A 24,415-nucleotide genomic window follows, 5' to 3' on the forward strand; every position below is an offset into this window, starting at 1 on the left:
GTTAATCAATATTTATCACACTGCGTGCCTTTTTGGTCAGTATTCATAATGCCTGATTAATCACTTTGTCCATAACATATGCATATCTTCTTGTTGATTTATTTATAAGTTTTTTAATTTTACATGACATTGATTGATTTATTTCAATCTTACAAAGTTATACTTTTATGAATGTACAGGTGGGTCAGATGTCTGCCATCTTGAATTCATCTCAAAATTTTTAAATGCAAACAGATCATATGATACATGAAATAAGTCTAGAATGTTCACAAAAATGTAATAGTGTACTTGTTTTCCATCTAAATTTAATCTGGAAAATTATGAAGAAATGAATCTAACCACTTTCTTCTTTTCCAGATATGATTAGAGACATTTCAGCACTGTTTTTATCTAGTAAAAATCAAATCCAGATCATTGATTGTGGAGATGCATTCAGGTAATACTTAGATCATGGCTTATGTTTGACTGATCAGTTCCTTGTAACTTTTCAATGTCATGTGAATGCATTACTGAGGAATGAATCAGATCATCAGGATAATCTGGTTCATTCCTGAGTCTGAAAGGCAACTCAGCATTGTTTTGTCACACTTGGAAAAGGAAAAATTAGTTAGATTTACTTCTTTGTAACTTTTCACAGATTAAAGTTAGCTGGAAAACAAATGCACCATTGCATGGTCCCAATTCAATAAGTTTTAGATGAATTTATGATAACCAATTATTTCACTGGCAAGCATGCACACATCACAAGGTTGCCCCTAGGCATAACATGTTTCTATCATGCCAAAATTTCTTCTTGCCCACTCAGTTTGATTTTATAAGGATGTTAACCTTTATGTTAACTTTAATATAAAATTAGTTAACATAATATAATTATGCCCGTGTATTCCCGACATATCTCGGGTAATAACCTTGACTTGTGGACCCAAGATATCTCGTTTCAGGGTTGGAATGTTTTTGAAACTAGATGTTGCTAGTTGTATTTTTTATATTAAAACTAACTTCTGAAATAATATTTTTTTTTGTTTTTACATTTATTAATATATATATTGTGTTTGTGCAAAATAAAAAAAAATTTCAGACAATACGATTATTTTCTCAAAAGCGTGTAATTTTCATTAGGCTTAACGTTGACAAAAATTCAACATGGCATGACACACAACGGGAAAAATTTCAACATGGGATAGACTACATAAACTTATATTTAAGACTACATATTGAAGACTACATAAACTTATATTTAAAGACACATCCTGATTGTCTGAAGCATTAGAAAAAAAAAATTCTAAGACTATTGTAATGCTTCAATTTAATAAAATAAGTTACTTATTGTCTATACTTTCAAAAATATAGAATTAAATAAAAAAATTTTTAAAGAAAGCTGTTGCATGCTTTTACAAAACATATGCTTTACATATACTCCTTCTATATATAAGTTCTATATATATATATAACTCTAAATTGTTCTGTTGTTAAAACAGTAGAAAATATTCTAATTATAAAGAAAATACAGTAGTATCCACTTTTAACGAACCTATATGGGCCATTGAAACTGATTTTGTTATAACTGATATTCGTTATATCGGATAAGAAATAAAGTTTAATGTCTCGAAGATAAAATGTAACAAGTTATTACATAGGAAGTTGTCTGTTAAAACATCAATATAAATCACATAGTTATTTAAAACAAAATTCTGTTACTTTTGTTTGTCAATTTTTGCTAGTTGCATAGCATTCTGTAATATACAGTTCCACCTCAGCAAAACTATTTAAAATATTCTGTGGAGTATTATGCATTTGTAAAAATTCTCAAATAACAATAGTGTTTTACAAGATTTCAGAAATTGGCGTTATTGGAACATCGATACCATCTGCTTATGTTGTATCTTCATCTTTATCCTCACTAATTTCATCAGTTGTGGAAGACACTGAAACTATATTGTCATCATCAGTCAAAAGTTCCCTACTAATAATGCTGTTGCAATCCTGACATATTTTTCAAAATTGTAGTCATAAAATGCATCCAGTAACTGCAATGGGAGCGGGAGCACATCTTTAACACCTTTTTTGTTTCATCATTTGTAAGTTTACGACATTTCAATCAACAAACTTTTGAAATCTGAATCAAACTCTTCATTAGTTTGTAGAAAACCGGTGTGTTGAGAATAATTTGCTATTGCTTGCATTGATACATTTTACCATGCCATACAGATGAAGTTTATTGAATTAAGATGATTTATAGAAAATGGTTCTTTGCTATTATTTATGGAAGTTACCATTTTTGAAAGGAGAATTTGCCGATAGCTGCTGTTTAAGCTGTATATAGCCCCTTGATCTAAAGGCTGCAGTTTTGAACTTGTGTGAAGTTGCTAAATTGGGGATAAACAAATGTCAGGATTTATCAGATGTAAGGTGGATGGTAGTGAGGACCCAGACATCTGCAGTTACCAATAAACCTGTTTATTAACACTAAATCTTACATTCTATAGATTGTTGATGTAATAGAGTCGATGGCCCCTGGGCAATCAGTCTAAATGATGTTTCAATGAGTGTCAGCGAACAAAAGTGTCGAAAAAACAGTCCAAAGTGGAACTTCACTGTTCCACTTTGGACTGTTCATATGTAGAACACTGAAGGCTAGTCAGATAACTCACAACGTGAGATGGAGAAATGTCTGAATTTGTCCCCGAGATGGAGGGTTTTAAAGAATTTTTCCCTGGATCTCTTGCTTTCTGATTGGTCAGTTTCTTGAATTCAGGAGACCATTTCCGACCACAAAGGGTCAAATTTGACACTGCATGTCTATTCGATCAAGGGAACTTAATGGAACTTTGAAACTCCTGCATGTACGTACTTATTGTTTATGACCAAATTCTTGTAAGTCTGAAACATAATCCCCACACTAGATCTCCTCCTTAAAGTTTATAATTTTTTCTCTCTTGACTAAAATATCTTTATTCTTTCCCATTTTTCTTTTAGTTTTTATGAGCATTAGAATAAAAGCTCGATTCCCTGATTTGACACTTTTATTAAATTTTTAACACGAGCTCGAGTCTTGCTTGGGCCTCACACTTGTATTGGGTGGCATGAACGTCAGTGTAATGCAACAAAAATTCTTGATGTCAGGATGCACTAGGCAGTTGTCAATCAATAATAAAATTTTTTGCTTCTTTTTTCTTAGTTCTTCATCCCATTCTTACAGTTCACTTCAGAAAATGTCAGAGGTCATTTAAGCTTTTTGGTTAGATTTGTAGTTTACTGGTAGCCGTCGAGTTTTGAAACATCTTGGATTTTTTGATTTACCAATTAATAACAATTTTTTCTTTTCCATTCCCACAAAATTTGCTGCTAGTAGAATAGTAATTCTTTCTCTAGATGATTTTCCTCCTGCACAGCTTTCTCTTTTGAATTTTAGTGTCCTGTTTGGTGTAAGCTTATAAAAAAAGTTTTGTTTCATCTGCATTATAGATATCACAATCTTGGAAATTTTCTTTAATTTTGGGTCACTTATTTTGCAACCAGTCTTTTACCATGTCCATGTTTACTGAAGCTGCTTTTCCAACGATTTTTCGGCTTCCAATACTATGTCTTCTTTAAATCTCTCTTAAATCCAACTTCTACTTGTATTTAAACTCTACTCTTTTTCAATTTGCTTCCTAACTCTTCTGTTTTTGACTGCAATATAGCATCCCTAATAGTCATGTTTTTAAGTCTGTTGAGAGAACCATTTTAACAATAATTGATTTAATTTATCAAGAACTGATTTTTTAAGGTTTTTAGCATTTGAATTATCACATTTAAAACTTGCAAGCATTTTGTCTATTACCTTCCAAATGATAACAACTGTCAATTTAGTTATATTTATTTCTTTACATAATTTGCTTTACTTTACATTGCTTTCCAACCTTTTAATAATTTCATATTCAGTCTGTAATGTAAATGACTTAAGTTTCTGTGTACACTGATTAGTGCTTAGTTGTCATATTTCGCAAGGACGTATGCACAGTACTTCACAATTCTGATGTAGCGAATGGCAGGAGTCAATGTCTCAAGATTATGCACAGTTTGTTATTCTTTATAACGAATGCCAATAAATGGAATTTTTCTAACTGATAACAGCATAACTTTTACATTTTGTGACTGATTTTTGGAATTCAAATTTGAAATACAGTATTTACAGTTGAAATTTTCTAGCCAATCAAAAACATACTTTCAATTTTCAAATGTTCAATAGGCAGGAAATCGAACAAAATCATTTAACTGTTAATAACAGATCAGAAATAATATTCAAAAATGTAAATTGCAGCACTAACAAATGAAAATCCTTGACACTGTAAATTTCTAAGTTCATTGTTAATGGGTTGGTAGATGAATCTTAGAAAATACCTTAGTGAAGTAAATAATCTGGTACAGAAAGAGTATAAAAATTTAAATTTGTGATGAAAAAATTAGATAAATAAATTGGAATTGGTTACAGTAGTTAAAAGCAAAAATACCCAAAATAAGCAACATTTCTCATAATAGGTCATTTTAGGTCATGCATTTTTTGTACTCAATTTGTTATAAGTGATGACTTTTATTTTTAAAAATTCAAATATTGATCATTGTGTACAGAAGTCTGTTATATACAGGTTTGTTGTAGCCGAAAAAAAAAACAACAATGCTCTTATGGGTGTTTCATTCATAATTTAAAAATTTGTTCGTTATAACTGAGAGTTCATTATAAATGGGTTTGTTATAAGTGAACACTATTATATTTTAAAATTATAATAAAAATAACATTTTCTGTGGCAATGCATTCACAGACCACAAAGGCTGGGAAACCACATCAACATATGAAATGGACAATGGAAATGAAAGAGTTTATCATCCATACTTATTACACCATACAAAACTTGAAACAAACATGACAGCATACAGACAACAACTACACCATAGATTCACACAACAATATCCTCACTTCACTTGTCACTAAACAGAGTTTTTGATCAAAAAAGAACAATTATACGCAACAACCTTATACACGAATAATACTTAAACTTATCAAACAACAGGCTGCTGATTGAATACATCAACAGACAGAAACATTTAACATTAATGAAAATCACATAACCTGTCAGGATAATCCAGCAATAAGCACTGATAACATAAACATAGATTTCGTTAATATGTTTTCATTTTTATTTTAGGAAACACTTATGAAATATACAGGTACAGATCCAATGCAAATATCATGAATACCAAAAATCAACATATCTGAGGTAGTAGGAAAAACCCTAAATTATGTAAACACTCGCTTACTACCACACTACATTTATTTAATTTCTACACACTCAGACATTCATACATTACGCTGTGGCAGTCACAGTAATAGTGACACACTGTGGACCAAAAATACAATCACAGACTGATATATACAAAACACAATTCTATCACAAGCCTACCTGGCAAAGAAGAATAGAAACACAAATAAATGAAATTAGACAGGCTGACACAATATACTAAAAATAACATAGCACCCAATTTAAAGAAACAACTCAAAAACATTTTCAAGAAAATCAAAACACACACAAAATATGAACATCACAGCACACACATTACAGAATACATTGATACACTGAAACAAAAACTTGCAGCCAAAGCATGTAGACTCAAATGATACAAAACATGTTCATTACGAAAACAACAAAATAAATTATTTACAAACAATAAAAAATTCTTTTACAGACAAATTAGTACCAAAACAAACACTGATACACAGCACAGTGGCACACCAACAGAAGAACTCACAACTTATTGGTCTTTTCTTTGGTCCAGTGCTGTCACACACAATGCTGAAGCAGACTGGATTGAGGAGGAGAACAAAAACTTGCACAACATACCAACTATGCCTTGTGCTGAAATAAATATAAACATCCGATATGCTGTTAATAGAACACACAACTCGACTACACCTGGTGTAGACAACTTTCTCAATTTCTGGTACAAAAAGTTTACATTACTGCACCAGGAATAGCTAAACATCTAATACACATCATCAATCCACAAGACATGCCAAAATTTCTTACTCAGGGCATCACCTATATGAAACCTCAAAACAATAATACCATAGACCCCACACAATACAGACTAATTACATGTTTTCTAACACACTATAAATTATTGACATCCTGTATCGCAAACAAAATATACAATCATGTTGATGAACCCAAATTCTTACAGAACAACAAAAAGGTTGCTGTAGAAATCACGGGAATCAAAGAACTGTTACTCATAGCTTGTCATTCTACGGCAAGCACACAAACAACACAGAAACATACACATGGCATATATAGACTACAGAAAAGCATTCGACAGTGTTCCACACAATTGGCTACTACATATTCTACACATGTACAAAATACATCCATCACTCGTTGCATTCTTCCAAAATATTATGCAGCACTGGAGAACACTATATCTCAGGATTCATAACACTTTCATACAAACAAACCAAATACTCATTTGGCAGGGAATTTTTCAATGAGATTCCTTGAGTCCTCTCTGGTTCTGCCTAGAGTGTACCATGTAAAGATCCCAAACCACTCAGTGTACCATGTAAAGATGGCGGATGTGGCCTGAACCCATTGTGTTAAACAACACACAACATGGTTAGAATATCAGCCATGAAAAAGCAACACAGTCACACTGTTGCTTTTGGCTAGACAATAGGGATACCTGCAATGGAGTGCCTTTCAAGCCCACAATTGCTTAATGATGTCTATGCTTTTTATACATTGTCATGTCCATATGTTGTGAGTGTAAGTTTAATGGTGTGTTATTTGAGTCTGTTACGGTTACTGCTTTATGTTACTGTGATGTTTCTTGTTTTTTGTAGAAAAACTCTTGCAGTGTCTATATTTGTTTGTAGTACTATGTCAATCAGGCCACATCTGCCATCTTTACATGGAAGGGTTAATCTTTCTCTGGCAGATTTAGGATGATGTTGTTTATGCTTAGTAAATGTTTACACTGTTTATTTCATGTCCATACATGGACAACTAAAACTTTATGCGTCCACACAAAAACAACTCAATTCCTACAAATTGCACATTCATACTCCAAAGACATACAAATGGAGTTTAGTCTAGACAAATGCAAAACACTTCACATAGAAAAAGGAAGAAAGGAGATTTTGTAAGTAGAAATGGAGATGTTATTGAATCATGGAAGAGGGCAAGTTCTTCAAGTATTTAAGATTCCAATGGGCCAAACTAACAGAACATGCACAAATGAAGCAAAGATTGATTAAAGAATACTAAAGTAGGTTAAACACTATTCTCAGAACACAGTTAAATGCAAAACACAGTTAAAGCAATACAGTTGTCCAAGTACTCACTTATTCTTTTGTAGTTATACACAGGCCTTAAGTAACTCCAAAAGAAAACGAAAACAACATTTACTAAGCATAAACAACATCATCCTAAATCTGCCAGAGAAAGATTAACCCTTCCATGTAAAGATGGCAGATGTGGCCTGATTGACATAGTACTACAAACAAATATAGACACTGCAAGAGTTTTTCTACAAAAAACAAGAAACATCACAGTAACATAAAGCAGTAACCGTAACAGACTCAAATAACACACCATTAAACTTACACTCACAACATATGGACATGACAATGTATAAAAAGCATAGACATCATTAAGCAATCGTGGGCTTGAAAGGCACTCCATCGCAGGTATCCCTATTGCCTATCCCAAAACACTCAGTGTACAAAACTCATGCACTGAAAAAAATTGGCAAGTACACAGAAATCACCTGGGAAATAAAGCATCTGTGGAGGATGGATAGGGTGCTTATTGTATCTATTATTCTCTTCTCTACAGGTGTCATACCACACACACTACACAAAAAACCTGTGAACATTACAGTTGAATAGAAAAACACACATCACACTACAGAAGACCACTATATTGAATACTTGTCATATTGTTAGGAAATTACTGAATATAGACACATTCTGATACACTTAATTTTTGTCTTGTTTTGGTTTGGCATAGCACACAGCAACCAGTGTCAACCAAGTATAACCCACTAAATCCAACATAATAATATCGTTAGCAAAATATTACATTTTTAATTATTTTTGTTAGATTTTTGTATTGTTAAAATTCTATAATTTTTGTAGTTTTGACTATACTAAAAATTTTTTTTAACAAAGTTCTTCCGAATAATAAATTGTATCTTGTAATCTACCAAGCCAATCCGAACATTTCAACAGCTACTGGCCAACAGCAGTCCAGATCCCTCCATGCTAGTTTGATGCAACGAATGTCTGATGTTCTAACTCGTATGTTCAATAGTCCATCTAGAATGCAACGACAGTCAGCTATGTCACCATCTATGTCTTCGCATTCTTCTGGAACATCGTCTCATGCAGCTAGTGATGGGGATAGTTCTTCTGATGATGATATAGAACAAGATGATAGTCAGCAATTACAGTCTGCTAATCAAGAAAGTAAGGAATAATAATTAAGTGAAAATATTAATTTTTAAGTAGTATGTTTAAATCTAAAATGAGAATGAGCAGATATTTATTCTGACAGCGACACAATGCCGGGCTGCAATTTTTAAACATATTTTTAATTTATTTAATATAAAATATATGCTTTCCATCTCAAATTAGTGGCTTGCCCCTGTACATCATACTTTTTCTGTTGGAATAGTCATGCTGTTCATCTATCTATCCTTTCAGGGAAAAATTTTTTATAATTGAAATAATGTGACTTTCAGTATGCATCAGAAGCTTGTTGCAGATTACAGTGGGAATTTATAGGTCTACAATTTTTTCAAATTGATGCCCAAAAATAATTAAAAATATGTAAATATTTAATCACACTTATGATGATAATTATTTTTGTTTTTGTACTTTAAATTATTTTTAGATTCTGAATCTGACAGAAGAGAGACAAATAACAACGTAGAAGCTTCAGATACAACCACTGTAAATATTTCAGAAAACAGCAATAATGAATCTAAACAGGATGAAGAGCCTGCTGAAATGCAGTCTGATCAACAATTATCAGTTAATAACCCGTCCACCGAAATTGATTCATCTAGTCATTCATCATCTGCAATTTCTATGACTGTAGTAAATGAAGAACATAAACTTGAGAAAGAGGCAATAGAAGAAAGTTTACAGGATTTAGAGCATGAATTATCAAATAGAAGGAAAGATTTAATTGAAAAGTAAGATTTATTTTTATTGTTTTTAGGTTAAGATGTGTTAGATGCAAGAAAAACTCAAATTTTTAGAATTTTGTTTTCTTTTGTTTGTTATATTTTATTTCAAATATACAATGTTTTTAATTGTTCTATTGCTTGTTTATTATTTTTTTACAAAAAGTAATGTATATAAAACATTACTTAAGATAATTCTTTTCTGATTTTAAAAAATCAGTAAAGAAATATCACAAAACTAAATTTTTTTTTTGCCTTTTTATGAACTAGAAGCAAGATTGAGGAACGCAATAACAACGTCTTCTAGTAACACTAGAGTGCTTAACACAGAGACACAGTCTAAAAACCTTTCAGTGTTATATAGAGAACAAACGAACATTTTCGGCCTCCACCGAGGCCTTCTTCAGGTTGAGAACTAAAAGTAAGAGTTATCCCCCATGACCGTCAGAATGGTGTATTCTGTAAAATAAATAACCTGCATGTTGCGTTTCACCCCTCCTCTCAGGACTGTTTGAATTCCTCGAACAGGAATTGCCACGCATGCACGATTGCGTCCCTGTCCTTACTGTTGATGCAAGTGCCTTTGATGCTGGCTTCATATATCTCCCACGCCTCTAGATGCCGTATGTGATCGAAACGGAAGGCATGCCAAATTAACTTTGTGCTCGGGAAGTCTGCCCGAATTTCCGGGTCAGAAACGAACGTCATAAGGGCCGTGGTGTGTCTGTTGTTTTTGAGGTCCGCCTGATGCTCATGTAATCGTTTTTGCATGGAACGAACGGTTGCCCCGATGTATACCAAGTCCCTGCCAAACCTATCATCTCTGATGGACGCGATACGCAGGTTATTTATTTTACGGAATACATTGTTCTGGCGGTTGTGGGGGGATAACTCTTACTTTTAGTTCTCAACCTGAAGAAGGCCTCAGTGGAGGCCAAAAATGTTCGATGGTTCTGTATACAACACTGTAAAAGGTTTTTAGACTGTGTCTCTGTGTTAAGATTGAGGAAATATTTAAATAGCAAAATGACTTCAAAAATTATATTATTGAAATGTAATACACCTTAATAATCTGTTCAGGCTTTGTATAGAATTTTTCTAAATGAAATAAAAACAATATTCAAATCTATACAGTTTTATGGTAACAAGAAACATTGTCAATCATAAAAACTTTTTTTTAGAATAAAGAAATATCGTTTGATCACAAACACTAGAGGGAGAAAATCATTTTACATAAATTGCTAAAACAAAATACAGTAATACCTCAGTTATCATTGGTTTCGGTTTTCGTTGATATTTTTTTGCGAAAAATTTGTCTGTTTTCGTCGATTGCCTTGGATTTTGTCGGCGTGCTCAAGAGACCTCGCTGCTAATTTTGCAAAAACAAATGGCGACCCATGTGTTTTCCGGCTCAGTGTGGCATTATTTCTCGTTCTGTCAGCATTACCCCGCGACGGCCCACCATTGGCCAACGGTTCCATTCCCTTAACACTGGGAGTTTGGTCGTGGGTTCACGCTTAGCCAGGATGGACTGGTTACATGAAGTTTTCTGGGTTTTCTCCATGCCTGTAACGCCTGAATAGGGGCCAGTTACCCTTAAACAGACCTCTTGAAAGGCATTATTCCTCACAATACAACCATCATAAATGCATACAACTACTATTACATGACAATTACATCATACTTTACTATGGGGCGATATAGGCTAGAAACTTATGTCCAACTAACTTCTACAAGACCTACCCTGCGTGTCTATTTAAACAATCCATTGCTTTTATCTTAATGCTAATTATCTTTATGCTAATTAGTCTTTTATATTAATTTCTTATTTAGTATTTAACGCTATATTAATTTTCTATAAAATGTGTTTTTGATGTGTGTTTTGGAGTGTCTAGAACGAATTAATTGGATTTACATTGATTCATATGGAAATAATTGCCTCGGATTTTGCCAATTGTTTTTGGATGGATTATCAACGAAAACCGAGGTATCACTGTAAATAAAATGGTCATAAGATTGCAAATGTTGCTTTAGATTTATAGGAAGAATCTAGAATTAGAGAATAATTTTCTGTAATCAATTTATGTAAAAAAAAAAAAGTTATTTATTTATTTCAAAAGATGTAATAATTTTAAATTATATATATGTTTTTCTACATTTTCTTCAGATTATCTTGTTAAGATTTCATATAAAGTTCAAAAAATTTAATATTAATCCTTTTATCTTGGGTTTGTTTGTGTTTGATAATTAAACTTATACTTTAAAAGTAAGAATATTTTTTATTTAGATTCTCATCATTTATTTATTTGTAGTAAATACACCAGCAACTGCTGTAAATGATCAGACTAAATTTTGGATAAATGATTATATTATTTTTAATCTATAATCATTTATTCAAAATTTAGCCCGATCATTTACGGCAGTTGTTGGTGTATTTGCTTGTGATATCAGATTTCGTTTGATATATGTTTTTATTTGTAGTAATCTGTATTTAAGGTCTTCTAGGCTTTTATGTTCTAATCAACATCATAGATTTCTCTTGTTTATTTTATTCCTTTATCATTTAAATCATTTAACTGAGTAATATAATTTCAGAACTGAATTTTCAGTTTTCCCTTTTCTGTAGTTGTAAGGCAGCTGATTGTAGGATTAAGTGTAGAGGTTTTAAGGAATTTATTTAATAATTACTAATACAATATCATAAAAATTTATCACTTATTACAAAAAGTAATTATTAAAATACCTTTTCACATAGACATAAAATAGAACCTATGGTGAACCTACATTTTAGTGGACAAGGAGTTAACAGTGGTTTGATTACCATGGATGTTAAGAGTCAAGCACAAGGATTAGATTTGCCTCTTGTTCCAGAAGGATCATATAATGTTCCCTCAAGCAGTCAAATTAACCAACATCCAACTTCAGACAGTTCTTCAGTTACTGTAAGTACTTAATTCACTAATTTTAGTAAATTTAGTTGATTTTAAATCTGCTCTGCAATGTATCATACAATAAGGGTGCATAAATGCAATCAAAGCTTCTTGTGAATTAATAATAAATGTATGAAATTAAGCTAGACGTTAATGACAACTTTAGATAAAAATATAAGTATTCCATAAAAAATATTGAGATTTCTAACTACATTAACAGAAATTTACAAAGAAAACAAAAATTATTTAAAAAATTTTAAAAATCAATCAGAGGAAAATTTTCAAAGTTTGTTGTGTTTTCTTTGTAAGGTTGTGATGAAATGGAGATATTCAAAACATGAACAGCATAAGGTTTTTGGATTTACCAAAAAATGCTATTGTGGATTTCAAAAGAATCATTTACAGTTGCAATTTAATATAAACTTTTATTCAGGAAATGAAAAATTTTTATATTTTTATTAAAACTTTGTACCATAAATTATTAAGCAAGATTTAAAATCATAAATTAATTTTGAAAGTATATTTTTAAGTTTAGAATTTTATTTGTTTAAATTTTTATAACTATGATAAATTACACATACATGTAATATATATTTATGTATGTATGTTTTTATATTAATCTATTTAGGTTTTATTATGTAAATAAAAAAGGAAATACAGTAGACCCCCTATAACATGGTAGATACGTTCCATGTTATATGAATCCGTGTTGTATGAGATCCTTAAATATATGAGCCAATCACAGCCCGGCACACGTGCAGTTTAGGGGCTACGGCTGTTTGAAAGGTTTTCTTCCATAAAATTAATTGATTCTAGAATAATTTGACTCAACATTTCCAAATCACGTATAATTTTTTGGGAATAATCCATATAAATTATGCTATAAACAAAAAGTTGTTGGATTACTTACTGAGTGTGCACCGTTCAAAGATGCCATTGCCTAAGCTTGTTTTCGTCGCGGAGCGACTCGTCGAACGGCGGATGCGTTTTCTGATAAGTTAATTCTTTCTGCAGAAGAATTGCTGAACTATGGAGACATCGTTAATAGAAATATAATTTTTATGGCCGTTGACTATTACTGTAATGTCATTTTCACAAGAACTGTATAAAAATTTATCAATACTTTCCCGCCTAAACTCTCCGTATATACGTGTGACACTGGAAGGCAGCAAGTTCGGCTGCTAGTCCATTATTGGTCCAGATTCAACCAGTCTTGTTGCGACACGAGTCGGTGATGACATTTTCCCGTGTTATACGAAACCGATTGCAATTTTTTCGCCGTGTTATAGGAAACCATGTTATATGAACCCATGTTATAGGGGGGTCTACTGTATTCTTTGTTTGTGGCAGACTAGTATCTATATGAGGCCTTTGTCGACATATAGACACATTTGTGTTAGAATTTGTAGGGTTGTTGAATTTAGTCTCCTTTTCTCTCAACTTTAAAAGAGAAAATAAATTTTCAAAAGTATTTGTATACTTTCTCACAAACCTGTGGCATTGTATTTTATAGGAAAGTCTGCAAAACTCCACAAATTTTTTTCATTTGAACTTAAAAGTTTATTTTTGCAAACTTATTTGACATCATGGGAGATAAAAATACAATACATTTAACTTCACGTTCAGTTACTTCCGTTTTGGAAATAGTAACTTAATAAAACAATTTAATTATTAAGAACACGTAATTGAAAAATAATGATGTGAATCTGGCAAAGTGGTATCATTATACTGTTTAATCAGTGTAATGACACAACCCAAATATTGGTAATTTACTTTATCACATATGTGACTGGAGGGTCAGCACCTGCTTGATGCCTAGTCAAGACTGACACCACCAAGTCTCATTGACCTGGAAGCTGTAATGGTGGTGTTTTGGTTTAAAAGTAGGTCTCTTGAAAGGCCACGTACACAGGCGATCATATTTGGGATGGAGACCGCAAGACAGCAGGTTGGAAGTGACTCACTTGGATTTCAGTTAAACAAACAACCGTTTATTTGAAAAAAAGAGGTAAAAAGGTTCATAATACATATCATATTGAAACAACTATATAGATAGGGTCATGAGAGAGAGAGTTTACATTTGAGTACACAGAGGATAAATATCTTATGATCTTATGTTTGTAGGTTAGCAAAAGTTCTTCCTTTCAGTCCCAAAAGTTGTTCTTTTACATGTTTGGATCTTGTTAAACTAGTCTGTAACTTGGAGCTCTCATCACCGACGAGAGGAGTGAACGAGGGAGTCGAGATATCTGGTGATAATATTCAAAAGATTTTACACAGGAGAACACACACGAATAATCCAAATTAGAGGATGAGAGAACAACTGACTCTTGTTGGTTGCTAGTTGTTATATTAAAATGACGAAATCGGGATAGTAGATCAGAAAGTCACAGGAAAGCATTTTTATGGATGCTGGGAGCTAAAAAGATGTATTCTCAGGTGTGAAAGTTAACAGATAGTTGACAAAGTTGATATTATGATATTAATTTGTTTATGTTGAGGTCTGGATTCTCACACTTATAATTCAGAATTCGCACATCATTAGGTTTTATAAGTATTTTAAAAAATCTTATTTTTCATCTACTTTCAATGTTGATTTCAAATCTAATTGTGATGTCTTGAAATATGTCACTTTAGATTATTTTGTTACTGATTGCTCTACTAAAAATTACTAATTTCACCAATTGAGAGAGAGATGTTTTTAACCTCACAAATATTTCTGTAAAATGCAATGGAACAAGTCTGTACAATGATACATATTCTTTTATTCACACTCAGATTCTTCAATATTATAAAACCAACACACTTTATACTGAGATAGTTCATTTATTCTGCTAAACAAACGTTTTCAGCTCATTCTATGGGCCATCATCAGGTTAAAGACATTCAGATCTGATTCGAACATCTTTAACCTGATGATGGCCCATAGAATGAGCTGAAAACGTTTGTTTAGCAGAATAAATAAACTTCCTCAGTAATAAGGTGTGTTGGTTTTATAACAATGATACATAAATAAAAAATTTTTTTTTTTTTTTTTTTTTGGTGAGGGTGAGAGGAAAAGCAATGAAATTCATGGACACTCCAACAGGGCAAGTATTTGGGGTATATGATTACTAATTAATGTAAGCATATGTAGTTTTTGAACCTGTTTGATGTTTTCTTAACATGACCATAGCATTCCTGGGTACATTAGCAAGTTTAAATATAAAAAGAGAAGTTTATTGTTTAGTATAATATGCTAAATTTTAAATATAAGTTTTCTAAAATTTACTTGTAGAAAAACACAAAAGTCTTCACATTATTCAATTATTAAAAGATACTGTCAGTAAATTTTTCTAATTTAATTATTTTTGTTCAGGAAAAAATTTTGTTTTAGAATCAAAAGTAACAGTCTTCTCAGAAATACTGGAGTGAGAAATGAACCGTCACAAATGAAACCTGTTTTACCAGTACTGAACTTTCTAAACTTTCTAACAAACTAAACTTCCGAACATTTTCGGTCTTCACCAAGGCGTTTCGGGTGCTGAACTAAACTGGCTTCCTACTTGGACCGTTAGAATGATACTGTTTGATTTTAAACATTGTATATATCAAATTTCACCCTTCTGCCTGACTCCATTCAAATTCCTTGAACAGTTATCTCCACACATGTGCAACAGTTTCACCATATTTAAAGTTAATACAGTTGCCTCTTAAGTTGGTTTTATAAATCTCCAAGGCCTCCAGATGACAAATATGACCTATTTGAAAGGCCTGTCTAATTAATTAATCTGATGTTCCGGAAGTATGCCCGAACGTTTCGGTCTGTGGCGTACATAAACAAGGCGGTTTTGTGTCTTTTGTTTGTAAGGTCGGATTGATGTTCACGTATCCTTATGTGAGTTGAACATATGGTTGAGCCAATATGAATTAAGTCCCTTTGGAATCTATCATCCTTAAGGGGAATGGAGTAAACTCCTGGGGCTCTGTTAAGATCTATTTTATCTTTTGCATTGCATAGCAGCTTGTAAATTGTGCCCGATCTCCTGTACACGATCTCCGTGCCATTCTGGTTTGCAATCTCTCTGTATAAGGAATTCAGAAGTTTAGAATCTATTACATTAATAAAACAATCATTTAATAGATAAAATAAAACTGAAAGAAGCAAGAATAAAAACAAAATTTAATTATAAACTCTGGCTAGTGTAAAATCTTTATTTGTACTAATCATGCTATGAATTATCGTTTGAGATGATGTATTTGTAAGAAAGCAAATATCAATTGAATAGTGAAATTTTAAAAGTATTTAATCTATATAAATAAAAATGTACATGTTTGTTTGTTCCTAATAGTTAATCTGCAAAAGTTCTTCGCCAATTGCTTTGAAATTTTGACACAATGTTGCATTCGAATACACGCATGTTTTTATATAATATAGATGTCAAAATTCCCCCCGTGGGGGAGAGGGACAAAATTAAGGCTTACCGTGAAGAACTGGGCTTCTATTATACTATTTTAGATGTGGTTTTTTGCATTTTTGATTGCATTTTAATAGGGTACATCAAGAGAATGTACACTAAGAAGGGATTTTTCGAAATTTTCCCTGTGGGGAAGTGTTATACATTTATAATAGATACATTTTGAGCCACAGTAATGTGTGGCTGGTACTGCTAGTGTTTTGTATTTTTATGAATCAGAATATTATGATTCAGCTTACTGGTAGGAATTTAAAAATGAGAAGTTTGTTCTAATATAAAATTAGAATATTTACATATGTTCTGAAGATAAATAGGTAAAATGTACAAATGAATTACTTAAAGAAATAATAATAATTAATATATCTAAAAAATTTTCAATTAATTATGATACTCGTAATTTCATTTCGTCCGATGGCTTTTCATGTCTAATGATTTGAAGACAAAGTTTGCTCAAATAGAGACCACCATTTTTAATTCCGTGTTTAAGACAATACAATTCCGGCGACCAACCTTTCTTTTGAGGCTACTAGCCGCCAAAAACGGAACATCATCTTTAATCCATCTAACCTTCTTGGGATGTTTTCAGCTTTATATCCACTGAGTAGTAAGCACTGGAAAATGTTGATGCTGGAAAGCCTCCCTCTGGTGACTATATTTCACAATTTCATTCGTAATTTCATTTCGTCCGATGGTTCTTTTCATGTTTAATGATCCCAAAAAGGTTAAATGGATTAAAGATGATGATCTGTTTTTGGCGGCTAGTAGCCTCAAAAGAAAGGTTGGTCGCCGGAATTGTGTTGTCTTAAACACGGAATTAAAAATGGTGGTCTCTGTTTGAGCAAACTTTGTCTTCAAATCATTAGACATTAAAAATAATTATGATACATAAAAGTTGATTGTCAAGCATTATATAAATTTTAAAAAATCATTAGTTTTCATTAACAAAGTTCCAAGGATTAATTTTGTTGATTAAATCAATATTATGACCATAAAATAATTTTGGGTCTTTGCAGAATTATCCTTTTTCATTGTCCAATTGGCGTCGGATCCTCAAAGAAAAGGTCGGCATCAATTGTATTGTATGTATTTTTTAATGTCATTTGTTGGTTTTAAGTTGTTACCATCTGTCTCTGATTGGACAATTAAAAAGGATAATTCTGCAAAGACCCAAAATTATTTGTATGGTCATAATATTGATTTAATCAATCATTAGTTTTTAACTAACTGATTGACCAACAGTATACAAGTTTTCACTTGCCTACAAATTCAATTTAAAGATAGACTTATGACAGGAACTTGTTCATAACTTAAGGTCTGCCTGTATGTAATTAGTAAAATAAAAATCTTAAGTATAACATTAGAATGTTATCAAATGTTTTATCTTGAACAAAATGGAATTTTCTTATTAATTGAACTGTGTCATTAGGCTTTAGAAATAGTTTAATTAAATTGATATAATAGCATTTTTGTAAAACTTTTGACACACTATAAAAATTAATAATTTACTTTCAGACAGTTAAGCCATCATCGTCATCCTCAGCAACAACAACGTTACAGTGCATACAAGAGAATCCACAATTAGATAATGTGGAAGTAATGGACACTGCTATACATGAAAGTTGTATGAATTCTGATCCAGAAAATAATAGTAGTAATAATTTAGATATTAAAGAGCAAGAAACAGATAACCAATCTAAACCTTGCTCTAGTGGAACAGATAAGAGTGGTTCTCAGCAAGAAACAAGCACCACTCAAGAAGAAAGTGCCGATAATTCTCAACCCTTACAAGCAGATAGTGAACCTGCTGTTGTAATGGAAATGGACACTTGGGAAATGGAAAGTAATAGTGATGAAGAAATAACTCCAAGGCCAAGACATAATTTAAGTACAAGAAGAAGGTAATTGTAAGATTTAAATCATGATAATTCTACATAGAATGTTACTTTTAGAACATACCAACCAATTTTTCATTTTGTAGATAAGTAGCCCAGAAATTTTTAGAATATTTGTTTATGAAACATGAAATTACAGTAGAGCGTCGATTATCCGTCTCAATTGGGGACAGGGATTGGTCGGATAACTGAAAAACGGATAACCGAAAAGTATGAAAAAATATGTTATTAGTATACTATATTAGTATATCCCGTGTAATTAGTATATTAGTATATAGCTATTAACCTACTTTGCGTTGAATTTTCATCGATGTTAAGCCTAACAAATTTTTTAAAATAATCATCACTATTGTATTGTTAAAAATTATTTCTTTATTTTGCACAAAATAAATACAAAAATATTATGGTTGAGCCATGTTGCCAGCTAAAACACGCAAAAATTTAACAAAAATAATATTAAAGTAGCCAAGACATAGCCGAATATTGTAGCACCACATCACTAGCGGATATTTGAATTTGCCAACTAGAACGCGGTTGGTTGACCGATGTGACGGTTGATCGGGGGTCGGATAATCAATGCTCTACCGTATATTTCTGTAATTTATAATGTTCTTTTATATTAATTTTTAAGTTAATTGTTAAGACAAAATGTGTTCAAGCATTTCTAGGATTTCTTCAAATTTTCTTTCAAGTTCCTATCAACATCTAGGAAAAGTTCAAGACTTCATTAAACCATTCAAAAGTATAACAACAAAAGTCATGATGCAAATTCAACTTTTATATTGTTAATACAAATAATATAGTATAATGCAGCATATTATAGAGCAGTGATTCTCAAAGTGGGGGTCGCTGAAAAATTGATGCCAGATCAATTTTTTTTTTTTCAAATATTGATAAATTTACTATGGATTCATGTTTAGAAATAATAGAAATAAAAAATATATAAAATAATTTTTACTTAAATAAATTGCACATATAAATAATAAAACCAATATAAATATTTAAATATGAGCCTAAATATAATAATCATAAATTTGTGTGCTATTGGGGAATTCCCCGAATGCCACTCTCTGCCTAAACTATGATAGAACAGCGTTGTCATTTGGAATGGTGTTCGCTAGCAGCGTTGCGTCTGTAGGCAAGTCGAGTTAGAAATACGATAGAGCATCCTTGTCCAAAAACCGATCGACCGAAAGCGTTTCAGTCGGCAAATTCAAATTTCTGCTAGTGCTGTGGCACTGCAATATTTGGCTATGTCTTGGGATACTTCGATATTATTTTAGTTGATATGCGTTTTTAGCTGGCAACACTGGCGCGACCGTGAGAGGGTACTTAAGGACGCGCCAGTATTTGAACGAGACTTTTTTTCCATTATAGGTGGTAAGTTTTGCTTGTTTTTCTGAGGACTGTGTTGTGCTGAATCAGAACGTTTTGCGACTAGATTAACTTCCGAAATATAGTGTTTTTTGTTTTTATATTTTTCAATATATTTATTTTGTTTGTGAAAAATAAAGAAATAATTTTTAATGATTTTTTTTTGTCTTAACATTGACAAAAATTCAACGCAAAGCGACACGCAACAGAGAGAAATTTCAACATGGAATAGATTAATTAAACAAAAGAAATTAACTCCTCCTGAATTTAAATTAACCCCCTCTCTCTGGGATGTTTTTCTACACATACTCATCCTTCGGGGGTCCTTTGCAATTTTTAAGTGCAAAAGGGGATCGCAGACCAAAAAGTTTGAGAAACACCGTTATAGAGAATGTTTGAAAGGATTACATTAAGTCAGTGGCGTAGCGTGGGTGTCAGCCGCCCGGGGTGGAGGAAAATTTTGCTGCCCCCTTATTTAGGTATTTTTACAAGATATTATTATTTATTGTAAAATTTTGCCGCCCCCTAAAAGTGCCGCCCGGGGTGGGCCGCCCCTGCCGACCCCACTACGCTACGCCACTGCATTAAGTTTATTATAACTTTGGTTTTATTTTCAATTTATCATATTTAACTTATTGTACTTTGAAACATGTTGCAAAGTTATTTATTAACTAGATAATGAAAGTAGGAAAATGAAGCTGGACTCTGTAGCATAGAAAATTAAAACTGTGCAAAACAGGATTTAAAACTGATCAAAATCTAAAATCATTGTAGAGATCAAAGTAAATGGACAGTTGGAAACTCGATTGACACACAATGTGTGATCAGCTTCCAACCAGCTATTTGTTCATAAACTCTACATGGCAGACTGACTGCAAATGTTTCAGCCCATAGATCAAATTTCAAAATTTTGGCTCCATCATGACATCAGTCTTCCCAAGCTGTACATATTTGTAAAAATTTGTGTTTAGTGATAAAACAATTGCTTTAAACTTTGATCACAGACGAAAACACTTTTCTGGCTTATGCAGAGCTCTGCTTATACTCCACTCAATTATTCAAAATAATTAAAAACAATCTTCAAATTTAGTTTGATATCCATTCAGGTTAATGTGAGCCTAGGTATACAAAATGGCGACGCTTCCGGTCGCCATCTTGTTTGCACACACAAATGTGCAAACAAGATGGCAACCGTCGACAATAACATAAACACGCCTATATTTAATCTTTTTTAAAACTAAAACATTTTTAAAATGTAAATTTGCTACTTACTTTTTTCCCTGCTTTTGGTTACTTTTCCTACTCTTGGACCAGAAACGAAAAATAAAATAGTCATCATACTACCTATAAATTCAATCGATGCATGGACGAAGTGAATTAAGAGATTCTATACATCAGTGGTTCGAACAAAATTCGCCTGTATTATACATAAATTTTACTCCTCTTAAGAACTGCAGTCTTACGATTCACATCTCTCGACTTTTCATCTACGATAGGCAGCGTCTTCATAGAGGTTGGCACCTGCGTTCCACGGCCACCTAGCCTTCCATGTGTTGTTCATGTTGTCTTTCGTGTCGGAAATCACTATTACATATCCTTGGTTATGACAAATTTAACACATTTAACTCACATTTGCACACTTTAAATGCAAATTTGAATCTCATATAAACACTTTACAAAATTTTTACCTCACTTACACAATGTTAACACACCTTTAATACACTTTTATGACATTTAACGCGCATTAAACACATTAATGACACGTTTATCATGTTAATTACCATTGACAAACTTTTCTCCTCGATAACTTTAGACTTTGAGTAAATTGTACAAACTTTGAAAAAAACACAAACACTTTTAAAAAATGAACAACGTGCTGTACATAATCCGTCTACATCGTAACCAAAATTCGAAATTCACATTATTCCTCATGTTTCCCGAACGGAATTTTTTGATGGATATTTGCATACGAAGGCATCATTACTATCAGCGCCAACTACATTTCTTTTCTAAAAACACTTGCCATGGAGGTTACCGGAAGCGCCACCATTTTGTATACTTAAGCTCACATTAACCTTCATTCATAAATAACAGTAATTGTAATAATGTAATATTGTAATATTATTACAGTAAAGCCATGATTTAACAAATAAAATTTCTGATCTATGTCATATGTGAAAATTAACATCCTGTTAATTCTAAAATGCTTTTTATATGTAATTAAATTAACAGGTGGTTATGTTTTTCTTTTTCAAATTCAACAGTCAATGCTCCTAAAAACATTAATTATATTTAATTAAACAAATAAATAAAGTGCATTTTCCAAAAACTGTATTTATTGGGTGTTAATTTGATAAAAAAAACAAGTAAAACAGCAAGGCCGATTTTTGAAAATTAACTTTATGCCATTTTGCTTTTACTAGTACAGTAGATTGTGTTTAATTGGGTCATCAGTTAATTGGGGATGCTGCTAATTTGAACCAAAATACATAGAACAGAAACAAATCAATGTATTTAATATAAATTTGTTCTAGTTATTTGGGCCTACTTGATGTTTATTTGGGATGATGACAATCATAATTGTACAACAAACTGTAGAATAGTGGCATTTGATATAATCAAATGCCACTATTACACTGATATAATAGTTATTGACATTTGGTATTACTGATATAAGGAATTATTAATGCGATTGCAATATATAGATTGTCAGTTTTGTATTACACCAATAAGAATGCCTTGACGGCCTGAATGTTTTTACAAAATGACTGACAAGTTAGGATGCAGAATTGTAATGGAATTTTGATAATTCTGTACAACTGCAAGATAAATATTAATTTACATGATTTAACAAATATTGAAGTGGGACTTTTATCTCCTAATACTACATCTTTGATATATCCTAAGGACACAGAAATCATCAAAAATTTTAGGATCCATTATCATGGAAGGCTAGTTTATCATATCCTCAAAGCTGTTGAGACAAATCTTCAGACATTATTTAAAGCTACAGAAGTTAGTGCAAGATTTCAATGTTAACAGTGATACAATTAATTGCCAACAGTTGGCAAGGAGTAAGCAGCAAGATAATTCAGAATTGTTTTGCAAAATATGGTTTTATGAATCCAGATGCGGAGATTACAGGTAAGAGCTATATGAAAAATGAAATTATCTTGGAACTGCAACAAGTCAAAAATTATGACCGTTTTTTTACTAATAGAGAAGACCTACAATGAAAATGTAGATTATGAGACAATGATTATTGAACAAAATGTGACAAAATAATCAGATTCTAAGAAAATGACTGAACAGGATGCTATGAAACATTTGACTTGAGATATATTTCATTCGGGAAAGGAAGGAACAGCCCTTTATATGCTTTAGACTTGTGTGCTGATTTTGTTTAGTTGCAGTCTGCTAGTGAAGTAAAGATAGAGTACACTTAATACATTTCTTAAAGATTGTAATAAAAATAAACATAATGAAAAATAAATTAAAAACAAAGTCTCCATTTTATACATTATTATACTTCTTCAGCCTCTAGGTCAATTTGATGGGAGGAATTCAACTGTAATAAAACTTGACAAATGGTCTTTATTATAACACCACACTCATAACACCTTATAAATTAGCAGCCGTGTTTATTCGGTCTTTATTATCATTATATTAGTATTTATTTTATGAAAATCTTCATCTAACCAAGAAAATAAAGTCAATTCTTTCTATTTCAAAATAAACACACAGAGTTGTAATTTTTTTACAGTAGTAGTAATTTCATTTTTATGATCTTTACAGTACATTGAATTGGCCAGGGGCCATTAGGCCTACCACAGAGAAAGTATTATTTCAGCTTATTGGGATAATTTCTGCATAATTAGCCAAATTATCTGTTTCTTGGTGTGGCCCAATTAAGCAGAATTTATTATACTTTATGCTTTGTTTACATTAATATCTGCTTTGCTAACAGGAAATTTGAAAAGGATGTTCACTTTTATGGAAAAAGACAAAAGAAAAAATTAACATTAATGTTTGTTCTGCATTGAGTTGTTATAAAATATGCACCCTGAGTAGTGAGACCGTAAGACAGGTAGTTTTGAACTGTGTCTATTAGTATTTGTGCTTCATCTCAATTTATTTTGTGCACACGTTGGGAAGATAAGACCCAAAGTATTAGAAAAGCCTGAGAGAGCTCTTAAGGCTACTGAACTTAGTATAAAATGGGACACAATTGTTTCAATAGTATCAGCCTCACTTTTACTATATGTTAGTGTTATTTTAGGTTTCATGTGTGTGTATTGCAATTCAGTAGGTTAGTTTTTGGGTGTGAGTGCTTAAAAATTTTTCTCATATAAATTAATGGTAACTGCTACTTTGCTTTACACCATTTTGAGAGAGGTTTGATAGGAATTACTTTTCAGAAAGTAGAGCGAAGTAAATTAGGAAGTTTTCCTTTAAATGTAATTTCGTATATTTGTCTAGAAAACTGACTGGTAAAAATAAAAATTGGTAATTAATTTTATTATTATTATTATAAAATGAA

General features: G+C 31.9%; 2 protein-coding genes across 3 annotated transcripts in view; both read left to right on the plus strand.

Moving 5' to 3' along the window:
* Positions 1 to 24,415, plus strand: part of LOC136990394 (gamma-taxilin-like) — a 325,532-nt gene that overhangs the window by 269,399 nt on the left and 31,718 nt on the right. The gene's annotated exons all lie outside the window — the stretch shown is intronic.
* LOC136990363 (DDB1- and CUL4-associated factor 6-like) overlaps positions 1 to 24,415 on the plus strand; it is a 69,801-nt gene that overhangs the window by 40,751 nt on the left and 4,635 nt on the right. Inside the window, exons 10-13 of the mRNA XM_067288756.1 lie at positions 8,243 to 8,500; positions 8,928 to 9,231; positions 11,978 to 12,164; positions 18,122 to 18,507. Coding sequence (XP_067144857.1) covers positions 8,243 to 8,500; positions 8,928 to 9,231; positions 11,978 to 12,164; positions 18,122 to 18,507 — 1,135 coding nt within the window. The remainder of the gene's footprint in view (positions 1 to 8,242; positions 8,501 to 8,927; positions 9,232 to 11,977; positions 12,165 to 18,121; positions 18,508 to 24,415) is intronic.

The sequence above is a fragment of the Centruroides vittatus genome, unplaced genomic scaffold, assembly GCF_030686945.1.
Source record: "Centruroides vittatus isolate TY-2023 unplaced genomic scaffold, ASM3068694v2 scaffold_907, whole genome shotgun sequence".
NCBI classification, from domain to species: domain Eukaryota; kingdom Metazoa; phylum Arthropoda; class Arachnida; order Scorpiones; family Buthidae; genus Centruroides; species Centruroides vittatus.